This window comes from Nomia melanderi, chromosome 1, assembly GCF_051020985.1.
Source record: "Nomia melanderi isolate GNS246 chromosome 1, iyNomMela1, whole genome shotgun sequence".
NCBI lineage: Eukaryota > Metazoa > Arthropoda > Insecta > Hymenoptera > Halictidae > Nomia > Nomia melanderi.
In genome coordinates, this window is record NC_134999.1 from 33,657,318 (window position 1) to 33,678,787 (window position 21,470).

A 21,470-nucleotide genomic window follows, 5' to 3' on the forward strand; every position below is an offset into this window, starting at 1 on the left:
CGAACGAGATGCCTGTATACCACCAGGGGGGGAGAGCCGTGAAAGGGAGAGAGAGAGGGATAGAGAGGTGGAGAGAGAATGAGAGAGTGATAGAGAGAGAGAGACTGATTCGTCGGTGAGGAGGGTCGGAGGGGAAAGGGACGCACGCACCATGCGAATATTTTTGTCGGCATCCTCCGACTGTTCGGGGAGAGGCAGAGAAGGGGGAACACAGTTCTTAAAGTACACCCAGGGAGTGTCAGGATTGGAAGGTCGATCGCCGTGGTGGGAGTGTGCTGTTAGTTGGCTTATAGCTGACTGGTGTAATTAAAAACGCCCGTAAATTAATGTTGCCGTCGCGGACACCCCAAATCGTGCGGTCCTGCGGCCAGGTACCCCACGGAAACACGGGGGGCAACGAACATTCCCTTTCCATTTACCCCCCACTATTTCCACCCCCATTGCTGCTCAGCCATTTGAAATTGTCATTCCTGTCGTCGGAACGGTAGCCGTTGTTAACTGATGAAAGTATTAACGAGGTTACCCGAAGAGATGATAAGTAGTTTTACTAAATATAAGCGATCCTCCATTGCCAGTACTCGCGACACGATGAATAATTGTCGTGAAATAGTCCGGACCACAGATGCGTGGTTTTAATACTCCGTAAGTGGAGAACTCGAGAGGCTCACCCCCTCTATTGGTCTTCCTAGGATTAATTAATATTCCCTCTGCTAGAATGCGGGTATCGCTAGCAATCTTTAGGCGCGCACAATGTAGACATTCAAAGACGCGGAAGTGCCGGTTAGACCGATTTTTCATTCGCAGGTGGAAAGATTTATCGGCGGTACGTAATCTCCGTACGCTTGAATGCGATCGTGTTATTGTGCGCAGGAGAGATTAATTATGCGCATTGTCGCAACGCGTTCGGAGCGCAAGAAAGATGCTGTTTGTACTCGTAGTCCTTGTACTCTTTGGTAGCGATAGGCCATCCGTTCCGCGCTTCCGTGAGCGCGGAACGGCTACCATCCTGCCAGGAGGGCGCACCACCATTTTGGTCCTCGCGGTGTCGTTCCCCTAAATTCTAGAAACCCGTCGGTGTGCTCCGTGAAACCGCGCCGCCGTTTATCTTCGGATCTCGCGCGGTTTATTCGTGATTTTACTTGACGACCGTTCAACGTTGACGATCGCAACATTGTAAAACAATGCCTGCGGTGGTCGCGAATCGATGAAGCCGTTTCGAGAGCAAAGAAATCGAGGCTCGGGTGTCTCGGACACTTCGTTCGAGAGGCCGTGCTCTTTTTAAACCGAGTTTCACGCCTGACCAACGCCAATCTCACCAGATTTCTAATAATAGCCACGAGGATCGTCAAGACTACGTATCTCCGGTGAGACGAAAGCGTTGGCGGATTGAAAGATTATTCGACAGCGCAAGCGCGCCATACGCGCAAATAGCGAGCGGGTGCACGTCACGGAGATCTGTACGCTGTACTTGCACACGAAGACTCGCATTCGGCTACTCCGATACGCGAACAGAAATAACGATGATAACAATGTCGTGTTTGTTGCATACAACGGAAGAATGTATTCTTCGTGAAAAGCGAAGGCGTCGAAGGCTGGTAAAGTAAGAATAAAACGAACAGGTAGAACGTAGAACGGAGAATTCGGGGGAAGAGATACGAATTAATTGCCCGACGAGTCATGGAAGAAACGAAGCATAGATGACTCTGTTACATTCGAGAACGGGGCTTTAGAGTAAACTTTGTTATCGTACTTGATTCAGATAGGATTCGGTAACGATATGAAACCGTTATCGATGCATTTGGAAGTACCTTGATTAAACGGTGGTCATATTCGCGCTTCGACCAAGCGTGCTCCGACTTCGGAGAAAGAACTCGGGAAACAGGTATTTTTCAATTGTCACCGTCCGCGTTAACAACACTCGCGAATGATAAGAGAAAGTGCTAGAATGGATCCGTGATAAAGCGTTACGCAAGCTCGTTCGGCTTTAGATTAGATACACAGCCCGACGTATCTGCGCTGTTTTTCGGCAGGAACCAAAATGGCGGAGTGCCGGAGTGTAGCGAGCTCCGTCGCGTTTCAGAAAGGTCCGGAGAACCGCCGTGAATGCAGCGAGAAGCCATAACGCGATTAAGATTCCGAGGTAACTATTAACACAGGAATCATTAGCGCTAACAAGCTGTAAACTAATTTCAATGGAAATACCGACTTCGAGCTTCTTCCGAACGACCGGTTTCGGTTTCTTTTCGATGAACTCGCCAGGATGTTAATCAGCATTTACGCGATGCTGCTAATTATTTCTCGCAATTTTCGTCGACGAAATAGAATGGCGACCGCGATCGCTCGATGACTGAACGAAGAACGAAGCCCTGGTGTTTCTGTTAATTAATACACCGGGGGTCCTCGGGACAAAGGCAGGTAGTGGGGTCGTTGAAAAATTTCGGCATGATCGCCACGCCCATTGAATACGCGTTTATTCCAGTGTACCGAGGGGTGGTCAACATGTCGGGAAACAGCCCGTGAAGTAGGCTGCGGTAACCGACACGTAGTCCTCTTTAAGTCACATACCTGAAGACGTTAAGTGTTTTATGAAGGTAAAAAATACTACTGGGTAAACGCACTAAGTGGATGATATCCTTTTGCAGATAAAATCGTGGAAGATTAACGATTAGCCTATTAAGTTGGAAGGGCGTGCTAATTCTTCGCTGAAATTACCACCCTACCGCACCTGCGTTTATTCTGTAGTAATTTGTGTTTGCTTATGATTACAGGGGTTTATATCGAAATAATATCGCATTAATGTTTCTCTTGAGCGTTTTAGCTGTTGTTAGGGTTCCCCATCAACGGCCAGCTTCGTTCTCGGGAGCGTGGCGTAAAAATTGAAGGTTTTAAACAGAAAAGCCGTGTCCCGGCCCAACGTTGGCCCTCAATTCCCTTTCGTTTGCTTTTCCATTAGCAACGTGGACAGAGATTTTCGAACGAAAGAAGGTTCTTAGGGCTACGCTATAGGGAATACTCGATCGAGTCGAAAGGTGACGTCACGCGACAAAACCTGACGCGCGAGCTGAAGTAAAGTCGACTTTCGCGGCCGTATCGCAAAATCAAAAGTCCGAAGATCGTAAGTGAAATGAGCATCGGCAATAAAACTCCGGCGGCGTGCGCACATAATCTGTCTGGTTTTATCCGGCGATGGGCATCCCGTGCGTCCTGCGGCGGCAGGAGGACACCAACCGGCGCACAGGTTTTCCACCGCAAACGGGTTTGCCGCGGGTTCGTTCGAACACACGCGGAAATCCATCTGGCGGCGTCTCGAGTGCCGATTTCCGTTCCAGGAGCGCTGTAATTGGAGGTTACGATCGAAAGGAGAAGAAGAGGAAGGGAAAAGGATCCGCGAGCTAGGGGGTCGTTTCTGCGTCCGCGGCGCACGAAAGAGAGTCGGAGAAGCACAAGAAGAGGGAGAAAGCGAAAAAAACAAGAGAGAGAGAAAAAGAGTGAGAGAGGCAGAGAGAGAGAGACAGAGAGAGAAAGAGAGAAACAGAGAGAGAGAGAGGGGAGAGAGAAAGAAGGAAAGAGAAAACGTGAAGGACGGTAGAAAAGAGGGGTAACTAGCGAGAAGGGTGAGGTATCGGCGCAAACGAATAGAGGGGAGCTCGTAACCGGGCTGGTAACGCGGCGGTCGTCAATGGGGTGAAGGGGGAGAGTTGTCGGGCACGTTGGTGTGCCCGGTCTACTGTGCTAGTGTAGGTAGCACACGGTGAATGGAGGAGGGGTGGCCAGAAGCAAGCGCACATAGAGGAGTGGAGAGAAAAACGACTCGCACGGGCAGGCAGCAAGCAGGCAAGGCAAGGCAAGGCAAGGCAAGGCAAGGCAAAGCATGGCAAGGCAAAGCAAGGCAAGGCAACCCAAGACAAGACAAGACAAGGCAAGGCAAGCCAAGCCAAAGCAAAGCGAGGCGAAGGCAAGGCAAGACAAGGCAAGTCGAGCCAGGTCTGGCGGCAGGCTAGGCAGGCTAGGCAGGCGAACAGTCGAGTTCTACAGATACGATATACGCTTCGAAGGGGGGCAGGAGAGAGCGGTTGTGCTCCGAGGGAGAGACGAGGACAAAGAAGGCCGGATCACCGAGAGGGGGGAGAAGAGAGGAGTGAAACGAAAACGGCAGGCGTAGCGAGGAGCGTGTGTACAGCCTGGAGGACAGGAGAGAAAGACGATGGAGGGGACGAGTCGGGAACGAGATAGGGGGCGCGCGGCGAAGGGGCCACGGGATCGCGGTAGAAGGGAGTGACAGGAGAGACGGCGGAGACGGTAGGGGAAAGGGCATATCCCACTCGGGGTTTCGGTTTAGTTTGGCGTGAGTCGCCGTGGTGTTCGGTGTTAGTTCGGTGTCGGCGTCCGTTTCCCCGCACGCTCGATGTCGTTCATTTCCGCGGCTTAGTTCGAGAAAACGCCACGCCGTGTTTCGCGGCGCCGTCGTACGGCTCGTGTGCGGGTTCGCATCGTTCTTTCTTTCCTTCTTCTTCCTCCTTTTTTTCCCTCCGGTCCTCTCTCCTTCTCTCTCTCTTTCGTTCCTGCTCCTTCTTTTTTTCCCATTTGATTTCGCGATCCCGTGGTCGGCCAGGCCCCTGGCGTTCTTCCGGAGTCTGGCCGCTAAAGGTGAAAGTATAAATCCCGCGTCGGTGGAGAGCTCGTGCTCGAATGAGTGCCAGGGAAGCTGCTGGCCGTTGCTCGCGATTCTCGCGTACACGTCGGGCACGCGACATAGCAGTCGTCGTTGTTGCCTGGGACACCCCGCGCCTCCAGTTCACAACAGCCGGAGTTCACCGCGGAGGCTGCTGAACGTTGGGAAACACCGATCGAGACCTGTCTCGCATCTCTCCTGTCCCCCAACGCCGAATACGACACCCCCCGTGTGCTCCGAGTTTCGACACGACGAACCTTTACACGTCCGGGGACCAAGCATGAGTCTACGCCACCGTAGAGGATAGCGTTTGCCACTCTACGAACCATCGCATGCTCGCACGTAAGTAAACCCACCGACACACTCTGCCAACCGCGGAGATACATAGCCGCTTTCGAGCGTGTTACGCTTGTGTGAACGGAGACCTACACCTCGCCGGTTGAATGCTGAGAAACGACAGAGAGGAATAGTGCCGGAAAAAGATGGATAGACGGGGAGAGAGATAGAGAGGAACAGGGTGAGACGGAGTCACGGAGAGAGTGAGAGGAAGAGGGCGGTTTCCTCCATCTTTTTCTCTCCCCCCACCTCCCCCCTCTTCTCTCTCCCTACGTCCCACCTTTCCTGTCTCTCTCTGTCTCCCCCGTTCCTGTCCCACTCTCGTCTCTCTCGTTATTACTCTTTTTCCCCTCTCCTCGCTCTATCCTCTCGCGTGTGTCCCCTCCTTCTTCAACCCGGCTCGCCTCTCGCTCTCGCACGCGCGCTCCTCTACTGGGTGTCTCAAAATACACGCCGCTCACCCTGCCAGAACTTAAACGCGACGCGGGTTACCTTATAATCGATTTATCGTTCCACGAAACCGTCTTACTTAATAGTTAATCCGACGTTCTATTCGATAATTCAACGTGCCGCCGATATGGAACCGCCTGTAGACGGGAACTGCAACTGTTGCAACATCGTCCCCACTCCAGCGGCTAGAATTTTCGGTTGGATAATGTAGCAATATCGCTCCGTGCCGGATGAATCTCGCCTGTTACGTCGCCATCATCTGCCGTACTAGAATTATACGTCTTTAACGTTTATTCTAGGACGTTAGCTACCCTCTCTACTGGAGCCTCGGCTATAGCGCGTGCGAACGAGACGTACACGCGAAACTTTTGTAACCGTAACGCCGAATTTCCGCGATACCATTGATTCTGGATGCTGGGGACAGATTTCGGAGCACTCGCCTCGGGGGGAATTACTTGGGACAGTATACTCGCGTGTAATAACGCCTCGCAGGTCGAATCTACCCCTTCCAACGCGGTCTCTACTAATTGTTCCCGTGAAGATTCGCAAATGAATTCTCTTCGGTGGATTCGGATAACTTTACTACGCGAATGAAACCGTTGCTACGATACGCTGACGGTCGTTGTATGTCTAGTTATAACACGGATAAACGTTTAAATTTCAAACGGTTAAAGGGAAAAGTTGAAATCTAAAGGCACCGTGTCAATCGGAGCACTTAACGTCCCATCATTACCGTTAAGCGCTTGTATTTCTCATCGGATCTTAATGAGCAGTTATCAATAGCCTAGCGAGGTCCTCCTGGTAAAAATAAGTCGAGATCGATCTCGTTCAGGCACATTGTTGCCCGTGAGAGTTTCTCGGAGCATGGCTGTTAGACGCAGTCGAGCCACGAATTCTTGAAGGAAAAATTGGTTTGCCCTCGTTGACTCGTGAACGACGAGTACGGGCGAGGAACTGGGGAGAGAAAAAAGAGGAAAACGAAAAGGGAGAGACCGCTCCGAAGTTCGGTGCTCCACCTGGGCCAGGCGTTATCGCACGCTGTTAACGCGTCCACCGTGGTGGTCACCGATGACCGGCACTTCCGAATCGTTTTAAATTAACACGTCCACGAGCAGCGTTCATTCCATCGATCCTTACACTGATGAAAACATTGCATAGAAAACGATGTTGGACACCAGACTTTACCAGAAGACTTCGATATTAGAGTTAATTCATTTTCTTTACGCGAGATAGAAAATATCGAGCATCGCAGATACGCGACGCCGGTCGCGGTCGTGTTAAACAATTACATAATTACGAATCGCTCCCATTTGTCTCCGCTGTAAACGAATAAGCCGCACCACGCGAAGAGCTCGAGATTCTCGTGGTAGTGAACGCGTTAAGGCCAGAGGTAACGAGCCGCGTGTTTTGGAGCGGCCTGTATCCGTACTTTTTCTCACATTCGCGCCGCCTCGTCTCTCGTCCTCGACGAAATCGGTCGGTGCGCGTTCGCGATACGCGCGACGATGGAATAAACATCGTGGCCGATACCAGGCGAGCCGTGGCGATGCGAGGCGGGGCGAGGGGAGGAGAAACGAGACGACGATTGCGACGATAGACTCTCGTTCGCGCGAACCGGAGAGCAGCCGACTGGCTAGCCCCGGCTAGAACGCGGCGTGATCTATCCTCTTGTCCAAAATCGATGTAACGGTCGGCCGGGACACGGGGGCATCGAAAGCTTTCCAGCTGAAAAACTCGTCGCGCCGCTTTCGTTCGGGGCGTTCGCGTCGCGATCTCGCAACGTCCGTTGCCTACGAGATACACGAGAAAACGTGTCCCTACTGATTAATCGGCTGGCCGTCCCGACGACCAGATCTCGCCGTGAAAACCGCTGTTAGTTACGCGGGAAATGACGCGCGCGAGATGCCCCGGTTCGATTGGGCTCCGAAGATACGATTGAAAATTACGTCGAAAAGAGGGCACCGACACGGGCCAGCACGTTATCGACGCGTGACGATGGGCCTAGTCGTGTTGCAACGACGACAGAAAAATCGGCGAATCGGTAGAAATGTGATTACCCAATCGTTTTCGATTTCCAGCTCGGACGATCAGCGTCACGTGGGAAACGATCGCAATATTTTCCGGCAGCGGAATACACGTTTCTTTTTTCGCAAGCCCGACAGTCGTGCGAGGCTGGACGGCTGATCGAACGGACGCCTTTCTTCTGCGATCTCTCTGTACACGGTCGCTAAGGTTACTTCGAATCACGGTCTCTTCCGGCCGGTAGGGTCGTCGTCTCCCTACTCTCGTTTCTTGGGGTACGAGCGTATATAGAAGCCTGCGGCGGAGGGATCGGAGAGCAGCTGGGGGTCTATCTGTAGCCTCGCATGATGCCCGATAACGCGGCCAAAGTTTCGCGAAAGAAAATCCGAAACGTTTCGACCGGAACGACGCGATCGGCTTTACGGTGCTCCGACTCTCGATAGGACGGAGGAACAATGAGAATATTATACCACTGAGAAGACACTTAGGATAAACTGGAGGATTCTTAATAGGCGTCTCACGGGAAGTGCAGAATCGTTAGATTGTCGCGTACATTCCTTCTGTTAGAGTATTTCTAGGAACTTCACGGAAGGCGATCGTTTAACCTGCCAGATCTCGTCGCACTTCTTCCAATCATCGACAGTGAGAAACCTCTCACGATGTCAGGAAAGCTGTCTAAAGTTGCCAATGGTTACAATGGGTTCTAGAAAATTGTCTAAAAAGATTGACAACCGAGTTTCCGAACGAACTCGACCATCGAACTGAACAGTCCTCGGAAAGGTCCGGTATTCGAGAATGAAAGAGCAGAGATACTCGCGGAACTTTGCAACTGCCCGCTAGTGGTAGCTAGTTCGAGAGTTTCGAAGGGGTAGTCGGATCGTTTTCGCTGATACGATTGAGATCGGTCCTGCGCTGTCATCGCTCGCGATCCTGTTCGAGAATGTTACTTCTCACGGAGCAGACCGATATAAATAGACGAAGCACTAAGACATCGCGAGACGTTCGGTGTGTATACGGTGGCCGACTCGGGGTCCAAATGGTCTACGACTAATTTCTAACGAGATAATTGGCCGTAATGCGCGGCGTGCCAGCCTTTGTCCGCGACGGGGATCTCGTGGTCGCTCGCGACGATGAGAAACGAGTTAACGCTTCCCGATTCCAGGGCCGACGAACCCCGGTCGGTGTGGACGGGCCTTTATTTAGGCGCGTCCCTGCATTCGCGACACGTGCTGCACTCGAGGAATAGCCGCCGCGAGTCTCCGTGTAGACGGATACGAACGGGCGAACGAGGAATAACGAGATCTCCGGGCTGCTCTTGAAGAGTAACTTCAATCCGTTAACCGGCGAGGACGAAGGAACTCGAGTAAACGCATTCACCAGCGTTCCCGCTAAAAAGAAGAATCGCTCTATTCCTCCTCCTGTCTCGAAAAACGCGAGTCCTTTCACGACGCAACACCGACGATCAGAGATTCCGCGGATGTCGGATGTAACGAGTCAGAGAAAATCAAGGAATCAAATCGGATCTTGCGTTTCATAGAGGAATATCTGATCGCTACGAAGATACTATTGCACTGTATCTGTTCCGTTTTCCATCGACGACGTTAACGAATGTACATTAGCATCTGAAAGTTATCGAGTTACTCCGCAAAAATGACAATACGGATAAGCTTGTTGAGCGAACGAACGCGTCGATTCACGGGAGTTAGCAAACGAGAGTTTCCGTGTTTGATCCGGTAACTTGGATAAAAAATGAGGCGAGCGATTCGAAAGTTTTGGCCGATAGCGTAAGTCGGGGAATTGAGAATAATTCTCAGTCACAACTCCGTATCTGTTTGAGCGATTAACGGGGCTGCCTCTGGCCGTATTCGCGCTAGCCACCGCTCGAGGACTCGATCGTCGTCGCCGACAAAAACCGGGCGGCGTTAATTTTCTTGGCAACGATAACGAGCGTCGAGGAGCGAGTTTATCACGGTTGTATCTCTCTCGGCGCGAAATACCGCGATATTCGATCAATACCGGCAGGTATTCGACGGCACACGCGTTTTCGTTCGCGTAGCAAGGGCTGCTGGTACTGGTGCCGGTGTTGGTGCTGGTACTGGTGCTGTTTGGCGGTTTCGCTGCGCCGCGACGGCGGCAGGCGAGTGGAAAAACGGAAAGGACAATTCTCCGAGCGGGGAGAACGAGGATAAAACGCACCCGTATACCTACCGGGTGGTTGGAACCCGATGGAGGGGGACCGAGAACGAGGCAACGGGATTCTAGCTACCTGAGAAACCTTCGGGAAAGTGGGCTAAACACCGTGACACGGCCTAACCGTTCCCTAGGCCGCGTGCGATTTGTCCGAGAAGCTTTTGCGAATTATCCTTGCTCGGTCTAGGCTCGTCTCGTTTCGTTTCGTTTCGGTATCGGTTCGTATTTATCGCGTGGACGTTTCGTGGAAAGAGATTATCGGGAACACGACTCGAGAAAATATAGAACCAGTCGGATCGTCGTGGCGAAAATGAAGCGAGATGGTACGGACAGGGCACAAACTGCGGAGTATAGGAACAACTTGGAATATAAACGAGACACGTTCGTTTATATGTACTAGATAAGTAACGATACTGGATCCGGTACGGCTAAACAGTAGAGAATGGGATAGAGTTTATTGTAAGTGGCCGTCTCGCGAGTAGCTCAGGAAAGAAAAGCGACACGTTCGAGCAGACTCGAATCTTGAGGAGATAAGCTCGAAGTCGTTGAAACCCTTTGGAAAATCTATCCGATAGTTTCGGCTATAGCGGAATCTTAATTAAGTTGTTTCGATCTCCCTTACGGGTAGTGTCATCGGAACTCTGCATACTCGCAACGCGTAAATTCGCTGAGTTTCGAGATCGAATTGAACTCGTTTAAATTAAAACTGTTGTGTTATCATTGGCTGGACCGCTGAACCGAAACGCCAACGTCGAGAGTGCATTTCATTTGTTTAGCATTGAGGTTTTCCGGAATGTGGAATCACGTCGTTTTGTGTTTCTCGTTACAGGTATCATCACGGACAGTTCCGTTCCACAATAAGAAAAATGTCGGGAGCGGGCAAAAGGACTTACCTCCGCGAGGTGAATCCCTATCTCGTTTGCCTGTTGTGCAGGGGGTACCTCATAGACGCGACCACCGTCGTCGAGTGCTTGCATTCGTGTAAGTGAATCGAATCGGTCGAGGATGATATTTCTCGGCTCTGTCTGGCCTGGGACGGATAATGATATGCTTACTTGTTCTTTTCCTCTGCTGTTTCCAGTTTGCAGAAGCTGTATTTTGAAGCATCTGAACACGGAGGCCCAGTGTCCGTCTTGCAAACATGTTCTCAACAAGGCGAAGCCGAACATTAAGTATGTTCGTCGTTTTATTCATCGACGAAACGAATCGTTTAAATACCGAGCAGATGTTTAGATCGATCGTGTTTGATTTCAGAGCGGACAAGGCGTTGCAAGAAATCGTGTACAAATTAGTTCCCGGATTGTATCACAAAGAGATGCGCAAGAGAAGAGAGTTCTACAAGAAACATCCGGAGCATGGTAACGTTTCAACTTTTACTGTTCCTATATCATCCCTCTCGGAAAGCGTTCGAACAAAATCGCGCTCGAGTGGATGCAGAAATTTATAGAACGTATTAATACGAAAGTATTCTCGTAATTATTCATTGGGATACGAATGTTCGCATCAATACTTAATTCGTATTAAAGCAACCGTTTCATTTATTATTAATGCGAATTCCTCGATGACTGGCGTAACTTGAAAATAAACTTTCCAGCGGATTTCGCGACACCGGAGCAACGCGGCGAAGACGTTAGCGGAAGACTGATCTTCGCTCCGGAGGATGCGGTCAGTTTGAGCTTAGAGTACCTGCCACCCGGGGCAGATCCTCTGACGATTCTGCTCAGCACCAGCGACGACGCGAACAACTTGAATGGATTAAACAACCACAATAACAACAGCAGTAGTGGTAACAGTAACACCGGAAATCATAATATGAACTCCACGAGCAACAGACGGTACCTTCAGTGTCCCGCGCTGGTGACTATAGCGCATCTAAAGAAATTCCTGGCTTTGAAGTACAGCGTCGACATGACCAGATATACGATTGAAATTTGCCATCGGCGTGCTCCACTTCCGGAACACTGGACGCTCATGGACGTCGCTTACATTTACGCGTGGAAAAGGGTATGCCTTTACTGTCATTAACGCTTCGCAGTCGAAGGATTTATTCACTCATATTACCAGCAACTCGTAGTAATTTCAATAGAACAAAGATTCTAACAAGCATTCGCATATAATTAAATGATATGCGCGTAAAAAGAAAACTGATAGCTCTATTTTATTGTATATTCATTGAATATGAATTCAAATGTTATAATATACATAAAGATCAAATTTTACAGTGTATTATGACAAATCTTAAATGGTTCCGCTCCGGAGTTCTCGAGTGCAAAGTGTTAACTTAAGCAGGGAAAACGATAAATTCGCCTAGAAAACACTTGTCCCAGCATGTAACGTACGATCATCTTGTTTTCAGAATGCACCGATGCGATTTTTTTACCGAGTAGCCTTGGAGGAGCAGCGATTGGAGGTACCACCTCACGACAGGCCTTCCACTCCCGGTTTGGGCGCAAGTTTACCTCCAGTGGACGCAGCAGTCATCTCTATGCCAGACAACGTGAACAAGGAAAACACGCAGAGCAACGTGGAATCGAAGCCTGAGATCGAGAAAACGAAGAATCGCGAGGAGAGAGCCACGTTAGACGCCAGGAACGAAGTTCCAAGTGAGAAGATGCGGGTTTCGAGTGGACAGAAGCTCGCGGCGGAACCCAAGAACGTCGAGGCGAAAGCGGAACAACCGTTGAGCAGTGCCGCGGTGTCGACTACAGTCACATCGACGACGATTTCACTCGGCACGACGAATACGACGAATACGACGACTACGACAACCACGCCGGTGACTAATACGAGTCCTTCTACTACCACCGCGAATAACGAGGGTACGAAACAAATTAAAACGCCCATCAAGATACTCAAGAATCCAGACGGACGGTACGAAGTGTTGAGAAGCCCGGCCATCAGCTGGAACTCGAAGGAACAGAGCTCAACGAGCACAGAGCCGAAATCGTCCAGCCCCGAGTTCAGCGTGGTCAGCATAGGCAGCGGGCAGAACTCAAACGGCGTGAAGATAACGCTGAAGCAATGCACGCCGAACAATACGAGCCCCAAGAAACCTAAGGTTATCAGCAACGTTTTGTTGCATTGCGGCCAGACGGAGAAAGACGCGGCGAGCGCGTTGGTCATCCAACAGATCCAAAGAGACCGGGAGAAGCAACAAGCGGACAAACAAGAGAAGCAGAGACGCAGGGTCACGTTCATGGATCGATCGACTCCCGAGAAGCCAGTGAACAACGCGTTGAAAGCCACGCCGAAGAGACCCGGCGAGCAACAAGAGAAGAAACAATTCCTTCAAGGGTTCCAATTGACCGCTAGAGAAACGGGGACCGATTCCTTATTGGACTCGAGTTCGAAGTTGACCGAGGCCAGTGCCACCGGTGATCCTAGCGATGCTCAAACCAAGAGTAACAACGGCGCGACGAAAAAGGAAGAGAACTCGAAGATCGAGGCGTCGGTCAGCGCGGATGGACAGAATAAAAATAACGTGGAGAACGGTACTGGTGTTAATGCGATCGGATGCACCGCGAACGCGAGTAAACGCGTGCCAACGGTGAGCGGAATTAGCGGCAATGCGCGAGTGAATGCGAACAAACAGTGCAGTGACGTGGATACGCGAGCGTTCGGTTATGCGAAGAGTTCTAGTGCGACCACCGTGAACGTGAACGTTAACGCTACCGGTAATCCCGCGAAAGTCGATGTGTATACTTTCTCCAACGACCCACCGGTGGTCCCAGCAGGAGCGGTTAAGAGGAAATGTCCACCGGGTTTGCCGATCTTCGACGTTAAACGCAAGAGGCAGCAACAGGTTCACACGCAGACCGCGAAGAAACAGGCACCTGTTACGGTACCATCCTCCCCTCTGCCGACTACCATTCCGAACAACGTCAAATCACCTCGGAAGCTGGCTACCGAGCATGTTATCCCCACGAAGAGACCGACCACCGTAATCGGAGAAGCTGGTCCCAGTCGAGCTCCACCCACGCAGTGCCCGAAATCCCCTTCGAATCCAATGCTCTCGAATGACACGAGAAACATCTTAGACGGCTGCGGACTGAACATCCCCGCGAGTCTCAGCATAACTCTGACCGCGCCGAAATCCCCGGGCAGTAGCGGTGGCTTCGTGGAGCCGAACGATTCCAAAGATAATCGAAAGAACGCGCTGGGAAAGGTGAGCCCCAGCATCACTTTGAACGATCGATCCGTGGATCCGCGTGTATTGAAAGCACTGAAGGCTGGCCAGATTAAGATGCCAGCGCCGCCTAAACCGAGGCAGACCAAGCAACCGGAGCGGGAGATGAACCAACAACGACAAACACCCACCGGAAAGCGAAAGAGAGAGCAGGAGTCTAGGGACATCCTGGACCTGAGCGGCGGAAAGAAAGTGGATATGCATCCTCTGAGAATACCGCAACCAGTTGCTAAGTTGAAAGCGAAGTCGTCGATCAGAGACAACATGCCGAACATGTCCGACCAGGGCCAGGTGGTAACACTGATGGGTGGTCACAGGTATTACAGAGCACCACCTGGTTCCCTGACTCCGGCAGCTCATCGAGTGAGCGACTGTCCGATTCCCACTCCAGCGCGCACACCGGTCTACGCGCCAGGACTTTCGAGTCCTATGAGCAACAATCGGTCAGGCACGAACCTCTCGTCCGTTTTTCCAAGCTTACAGAGCCTCTACGCTCTGAGCCAAGCACCGAATCTTCAACAGTTCCAAATGGACGCGAGGCTGAGGCTACCACGACCAACGGACGTAAATTCCTCTGGCATTAACATCGATAACAGAAGTGTGAACAGCAGCTTGCCAGGGAAGAGTCACTTAGCTGCGCAATGCGCGCCGGTGAAACCAGCCAGATCCTCGGTCGCACCTCTGGCCGTGCCTATTAGCAAGCAGCCGCAACAACAACAGCAGCAGCAGCAGCAGCAGCAGCAACAGCAACAGCCGAGCGAGAGATCCCCAACTGCTGCTACCGCCTGCTTGAATCGCGTTCTCGCCAACGAGATCAACAAAACCGCCTCGTTTCGAACCAACGATTCGTTGGATTCTACTGACAGTGGTCAGCAGCAATTGTCCGTCCAAACCAAGTATCCTGCGACCGCGGAGAGTAACAACCGGTACTCGCCGCGAAGCAGCACTAACAACACTGGAAACAGCGAGGACAAGATGTCCACGGAGATACCTCGCGATTCGAGCGTAGAATCGAACAACGATTCCAAGAAGGAACCACCGGACGATTCAACGCGGCAGACGCCTCATCGAGAAGCGGCTAGCCCCAGAGTGTCGTCGACGGCTTCTCCGTCGCCGCCACCCGGTGATAATAGCTCAAACGCGAACAATGAAAACGTTGCTGGTCGCAACGATAACGTGAGCACCGGTTCGAATGGAATCGACAACGATGTACCTGCACCGAGCCCGGCGAAGAACAACTCGACCGCCGAAGTGTCGAGCAGCAAATCACCGGCCAGTCCGGACTCCAGCTCGGTGACGATCGAGAGCAGCCCCTCCAGCAAAGGTTGCTCCACGGTAGAGCAAGGATTCCCGTCCCCGTCGGATGGATCCAAACCTACTTCCGAGCGTTCCACGAAAACAGAGAACGCCGTCGCTGATGAGACGACGACCACGGACACAGAGAAGAAACCCGCGTTCAAGCAGTCCGACGCGAAGCAATTGACCTCGGAGATGTTCCAGAAGAGACTGTTGGCTGCGTTCCCGTCGAACGAGTGGGCGAACAACCCCATAGCTGCCGAACATCTCGGCAACTTCCTGAAGAGCCTGAACGCGTCCATCAAGTCCGAGGCTAAGTTGGAGGGGATCGCCGCAGAGAAGATCGAGGCTCAATTGGCGTGCAACGACGCTACAACCCGCCTGAACAATGAGGCTTCTTCGAAGTCTCGACCGGACGTTGCTGAACGGTCTTAACCACGTGATACGCTCTGTGTACGAGCGAAATAATTCTTCGTCGGGGAAAGGGAGAAAGCTACGACACTGCCAGATGCGTAGGTCTCGCGAAATGAATTGATCCTAAAGGTTGGGTCTCTGTAGTACCGGGTAGAATCAGATTAACGCGAACAGGGGTGCTTTGGTTCTTCGACGTGTGACTCCAATCCAATTGATAAGGACTCGTTGAACGCTAGTCGAGAATCGCACTATTGTACCCTGATCACGTGCTGTCTTACTACCACCCTTTGCAAATTTTAAAAATCTCCTGGGATCCTTGCACGGTAAAGTACACGTTTTAAATGTCAACGACAACGAAAATCTACTAACGTTACGAGTCTACGTTTTATTGTGCAAACGAGCCCTGCTCTAGTAATTTTATCGACAAAGAAAATTGGAGACCCACGGGGTTCGCCTCTTTCTCTGATCCTCCCGGCTGCGCGTGCGTCTCGTTTGGTTCAATTCATTTCGGGCCAGTATACCAATGTTATCGAATGTCTTTTAGCGTGGATAAACGAAACAATTTGTATCATCTATTTTGAACGCTTGGAAACCTTATAGACGGAGCGTTCTGTGCAACGAGGCAACGATAGAACCGTGCGGGGATAGGTTTCACGTAGAACGATCCTACCACCGGCTGTATCAGCTATTCACGGAACGCTTTGTATGGAACACGGTTCACCCGCGTCGTACAATACAGGGAGAAAATACAGCTCGGACGCTGGAAGATTTTATTTTTTCAAATTTTTTAAGGACACACGTGTACACACGGACACACAGGCACACCCTCCGTGGAATTTTAAGCTGTGCGCAGTTGCTTCACCGAGTGTGCAGCGTTACGGGAGTTCCGCGATTCGCCGAGAAACTTTCGCAATAAAATTATCGAAGCGGCCACGATTTTCGAATCTTTCGTACGCGAGGGGTTCTCGCGGAGATTATGTCGGCTCGTACGATTCTGTTGCTTTTCACGTGGCGATTGTTCCTATCACGGTCCAAATGGAACTATGCGAAAGCGGAACGTTTGACCAAGTACCTCGCATTGAATTATGAATTTTCGATCAGATTCGCTGGTCGTTCAGGGTTCACGACCCACCCCAATCCATTGCCTTTAGATGATCATGAACGACCCGTGAGTTTCTACGTCGACGTGAATCGTGATTCGTTTGATCTTTTCATTGATCGCCGTTCAAATGATTGATCACACCGGGCTGCGTACGTTTAGAGAGCTTTACATGTTTTCGGAGAAATTTACAAAAACGAGAATCGAATGAAAAATTGGTTTCCCTTGTTGATCGAAACTTTCTCAACCCTTTCGCTACTACGACACTTGCCAAATATTAATAAATCGACCACTACGGTGCGTGGCGGTGTGGAAATTTGTAATTGCGTGTTCCCTGCTGAAATAATATGTCAACTAATCATTTTTCGTTTAAGCGTACACGTAATAAGGAATCGACGCTTTCCTTATACGATATAATATTTTAACAGTAAGACCACATGGGCCGTTACAGGACCTTTCGTACGCAAAATATCTTTGTGTACGGCGACAACAGTGCCATCTAGTGGCGAAAGGGTTAAACTGGCGATGAAGTAAAATCCTCTGTCGATACTTTTTAATGAGTTTACTGATAAGTAAATCGTAATAAACCGATCACAGGAATAGCGTCGAATCAACAGAACGAAAATTTCGTAGCCACTGGGAAAACTGTTTTTGAAAAACTTTTCCTATTCCTCTAACATATGAATTGTGCGAGTTAGAAAGCACACAGGGACCGAAAATCGAAGGAGAATGTCCGGAGAAACTAGGATACAATTAATTGTATAACGTATGGACGATATCTACGCTATTGTTAGTTTTTTATTTACCTTCTTTGCGTTACGTTTCACTATGAGTTACTACTATGTATACGTTGTACGATAATTGTTATGTTATGCAACTGTATTATATTATATGTATTATTTCTTGATTTGTATATATTTATAATTATACTTAGTCAGTCGTTCTTCGCGAAACGCGCGCAAAATCCTATTACTCTGTAAGTCCAACAACGTTTCTATTCAAATCGATTTGGGAACCTCGTGAGAAAGATCGCCAAAAGTTTTAGAGCATAACCGCATCGAACGCATTGTTGCGATAAGGTGGACATTCATTTCGAATAATAGAGAGAACGGACATGTAACAACTGAAGGAATATATTATTATATACCTAAAAGTAAAATCGTCACCATTTTTCTTTGTCCCTCTATCATTGGCGCGAAAGCAATTCAAACTTTGTCGACCATCTTGGAATAACGGTATTGAGGAAATTCGAGTGTTTTCATTATCGTCGTATTATATTAACAATTGACTCACCGATTCGTTCCCATCATTGTTCTCGTTTCTCGGAAACAACAACGGATTGCCGGACCTGTAAACAATCCGAAAAATTCTATTACAACTCTGTTGCAACTAAATTGCATAGCGACCATATTACGAGTCAGGGGATCGAAGTTCGAAGATTTTATTCTCTTTATCATGGCAAGAACATGATACCTCTACTCCTTATCGCGATGAATTCTTGTTTTGAAGTGTACTGTATCATTTCCTGCTACATTTTCATCCAATCAACACAAAATAAGTTACATGCTTTAGAATTCAAAAATTTTAGGCAACCGTTACGTCCGCGCTACCGCGTTCTGCAAACTACTAGCTGATCATTCTTCCGAAGCAGTGTTGCCACTATAGGGAAAATATAAAAATCAAGAAATGACGACTAACAGAAATCAAATAAATTATTGAATAGATTATATTAAAAAATATAAAAAAATTAATATCCTTTCCTAAATATATTACTCGTATCATGAAAAATTTTATATTAATTATACTAGTAGATCCAGGAAGGCCAACTGCTATAGAAAAATTGACTGCAGCGCCATTTGTAGAAAATTGAATAGCACGTGAATGACACTTGTATGACCAAACGCATAAGTTCATGGTTTAAAATCGGAGGTTTGGTAATGGGAAAGATGAAAGGTTAACTTGGTGTGTGAATAGTGTTTGAACGACAAACAGTTTTGCTTTTCTTTGTATTGTAAATGGAAAAATGAGTAGTATGAAAGAAAATTCTGTCGCTCCTGCGAAAAATGCAACTACAGGAAACGCGAAACCGTATGGAAAAATTGTATTAACATTACAAAATTGTCTTCTACCCGATGAGAAGCTTAACTCGACGCCGTCACATTTAGATGGATTGGATGCAGAGACCGAAACTGACTTACGAATACTAGGATGCGAGCTAATACAAATAGCCGGTATCCTACTGAAATTACCGCAGGTTAATAATTTTTTCTAAAAGTAAACAAAATGTTTGTAAACGTTATAACCTCTCTAACCTCTAAATCCTACTGTAATTATTGTTTCTTTAATTGGTTTGGACAGGTTGCAATGGCTACAGGACAAGTAATATTTCAACGATTTTATTACAGTAAATCGTTAGTCAGACATAATATGGAAACAACTGCAATGGGTTGTATTTGTTTGGCTAGTAAAATTGAAGAAGCACCTAGGCGTATCAGGGATGTCATTAATGTTTTTAATCACATAAAGCAAGTTTCCAGTCAAAAGTAAATATGACTCGTTACTTTCAATATAGTCTGTAAATCATTTATATATGTGACTATATATGCATATTTATTTTTGTGACTATGTACAAACATATATGTATTTTTTTTTTAATTTCTTTCAGACCGATACAACCAGTGATATTAGATCAGAATTACGTGGCATTGAAGAATCAAGTAATTAAATCAGAAAGAAGGGTTTTAAAGGAACTAGGTTTTTGTGTTCATGTGAAGCATCCTCATAAAATCATTGTTATGTATTTACAAGTATTAGGTTATGAGAAAAATAAGGCTCTAATGCAACAATGTTGGAATTATATGAATGATTCGTTGAGGTCTGATGTATTTTTAAGACATCAACCGGAAACAGTAGCTTGTGCGTGTGTCTACTTGGGGGCCAGGCAACTTCAACTTCCATTACCTACATCACCTGCTTGGTTTTCCCTTTTTAAAGTAAACGAGTCTGCCATTAGAGATGTATGTCGTCGTATATTACGACTTTATTATCGACCTCGCGTTAAACCAGAACAGTTAGAAAAACGTGTTGAAGAGCTTCGTCGTCAATACGAAGAAGCTAGAACCAAAGCCAGGGGAGGGGATGTCGATAGTCACACACCAAGTCCACCGCTGCCAAAACATCATAATGCCTGGGGTGGTTTCATTAGCCGCAGTGGTACACACGCAGCGCCCGAAAGAACAAAATCTCCTAGGTATAATAATAATAAATAATATATTCCTTAAAGTGTGACCGCTTTGTATTCTAACATGTCCTGATTCTTTTTATCTAGACGTTCGAAGTCTCCAAGTACTTCGCCATCAAGGGGTGAAGGAACAAAGCATTCCAAAAGAAAGAAACATAGCCGAAGCAGATCCCGCAGTCATAGTCATGGACGATCTCGTAAACCAAAAAAAGCGCAACGCAGGCGATCCGGTAGCCACAAATCCTCACGTAGCCGATATAGATCTCGCAGTCGATCACGAGATAGAGATACCGAAAAATCAAGTAAACATCGCAGTAAACATAGACGACATTGAACCATTCGATGTATAAAAAAATGTTTCAGATCACAACAAAGGCACTGCGATCCCATTAGCAGTTGTATCCACTTTGTAATATAATATGAGGCCTTTTTTACCTCCGTTAATTAACAGAGAACTTAAATAGGGTCATTAATTTCCATTGTATGGTACATATCTTGAGTTAATTTAAAAATGATAATTATAGGAATTAAAACAAATCATTTGTAAGAGTGTCCACTCAAAGTACCTTGTAAAGAAAGAAAGAAAAAACCGGTACCACTCTCAGAGAAATATTACAAATAACAATACTTAAAAGGGCGTGTATTTAATACAAATGCAATTTGAAAATAAAGTTTTATATTCATGTAGTACCGTATATCACTTTATAAAATCCAGCTGGTGGTGCTCTCTTCTTCTCAGCAGAAAGTATAGCCGAAAAGTCGAGTGCTGACAATTGCGGTAGGATATGAACAATATATCCTCTGTAGTATTGAAGATTTTCAATGGGGTTTCCGTGCAATGTTAAAGATCGAAGATTTTGCAAGGTTTTGAGCTTTACAACATCGTTGATATTCGATATATCGTTTCCGTGTAAATAAACAATTTTTAAATTTGGGAATTTTGTAATGTCATCGCCGATTTTCTTTATTTCGTTAAAGGAAAGATCAAGCCAGCTGAGGTGTGCAGGATCATCAAGAAGTTTATACGCAAGATTTTCAAATCCGTCCATTGAAGTTAATAAATTATGGCTTAACCAGAACGAACATGTTACAAAACGATCTGTAGGCGTTCGTAACGGAATTTTACCTGTTCGTGCTGCTTGTGGTCGTTTGTCTGCCAATTCTCTTGGAATAAAAGAATAATTTTTACTAAATCTTTTCAGTTCCCAAAGAACAAATCATTCCTTTCTAATATTGCTAATATTACATTTTGATTAGTTGAATGGGAGGATTATATAACATAATAACATACCTCTCATTGTAGTTGCTTTTTTAAATGATAAGTCCAATGGCGCAGCTATCATCATCTCTTGTCGTTCGGTTCGTTTGTAACAAGCAATTAAATCTTCGTACGGAATACTGGTATCCATGACAAATTGAAAAGTATAATTTCTATTTCACGATATTATCAATCTAAATTAAAAGTAATGACTAAACTACTAATGCTGTTGGTACATTCAACGTAATCAATTAGATTTATGATTAATTTTCATTAATATAATCGAAATACTTTCGGTTTCGCTTA

At 47.8% G+C, this 21,470-nt stretch overlaps 3 protein-coding genes across 4 annotated transcripts; 2 read left to right on the top strand and 1 right to left on the bottom strand.

Annotated features, from left to right (window-relative positions):
• The first annotated feature begins 4,355 nt into the window (after positions 1–4,355).
• LOC116432136 (uncharacterized) lies at positions 4,356–17,578 on the top strand. Its single transcript, XM_076365586.1, has 6 exons — positions 4,356–5,014; positions 10,500–10,651; positions 10,752–10,842; positions 10,925–11,028; positions 11,265–11,674; positions 12,027–17,578. Exons 2-6 carry the CDS (start codon positions 10,537–10,539, stop codon positions 15,585–15,587), a joined length of 4,281 nt encoding a protein of 1,426 aa, XP_076221701.1. The 5' UTR covers positions 4,356–5,014; positions 10,500–10,536; the 3' UTR covers positions 15,588–17,578.
• A 976-nt stretch (positions 17,579–18,554) lies between these two features.
• LOC116432122 (cyclin-L1) lies at positions 18,555–20,593 on the top strand. 2 transcript variants are annotated; one of them, XM_031988503.2, is made up of 5 exons: positions 18,574–18,753; positions 18,831–18,919; positions 19,024–19,208; positions 19,331–19,915; positions 19,994–20,593. In XM_031988503.2, exons 1-5 carry the CDS (start codon positions 18,729–18,731, stop codon positions 20,238–20,240), a joined length of 1,131 nt encoding a protein of 376 aa, XP_031844363.1. In that variant the 5' UTR covers positions 18,574–18,728; the 3' UTR covers positions 20,241–20,593. The 2 variants fall into 2 exon arrangements, with proteins under 2 accessions (XP_031844362.1, XP_031844363.1); XM_031988502.2 differs by having other exon boundaries at positions 18,555–18,919.
• Positions 20,587–21,315, bottom strand: LOC116432123 (touch insensitive larva B). The gene is made up of 2 exons (XM_031988504.2): positions 21,198–21,315; positions 20,587–21,068 (listed from the first exon to the last, which is right to left on the bottom strand). The coding sequence occupies exons 1-2, from the start codon at positions 21,313–21,315 to the stop codon at positions 20,587–20,589; spliced, it is 600 nt and encodes a 199-aa protein (XP_031844364.1).
• Between the last annotated feature and the right edge of the window lie 155 nt (positions 21,316–21,470).

Excerpts from the sequence above, each read along its gene's own strand:
- LOC116432136 (XM_076365586.1), top strand. The coding sequence starts at position 10,537 with ATGTCGGGAGCGGGCAAAAGGACTTACCTCCGCGAGGTGAATCCCTAT. Across the intron at positions 10,843-10,924 it reads AAGGCGAAGCCGAACATTAA|AGCGGACAAGGCGTTGCAAG; the intron begins GTATGTTCGTCG and ends GTTTGATTTCAG. Across the intron at positions 11,675-12,026 it reads ACATTTACGCGTGGAAAAGG|AATGCACCGATGCGATTTTT; the intron begins GTATGCCTTTAC and ends TCTTGTTTTCAG.
- LOC116432122 (XM_031988502.2), top strand. The coding sequence starts at position 18,689 with ATGAGTAGTATGAAAGAAAATTCTGTCGCTCCTGCGAAAAATGCAACT. Across the intron at positions 18,920-19,023 it reads TCCTACTGAAATTACCGCAG|GTTGCAATGGCTACAGGACA; the intron begins GTTAATAATTTT and ends TGGTTTGGACAG. Across the intron at positions 19,209-19,330 it reads AAGCAAGTTTCCAGTCAAAA|ACCGATACAACCAGTGATAT; the intron begins GTAAATATGACT and ends AATTTCTTTCAG.
- LOC116432123 (XM_031988504.2), bottom strand. The coding sequence starts at position 21,315 with ATGGATACCAGTATTCCGTACGAAGATTTAATTGCTTGTTACAAACGA. Across the intron at positions 21,069-21,197 it reads AAAAGCAACTACAATGAGAG|AATTGGCAGACAAACGACCA; the intron begins GTATGTTATTAT and ends TTATTCCAAGAG.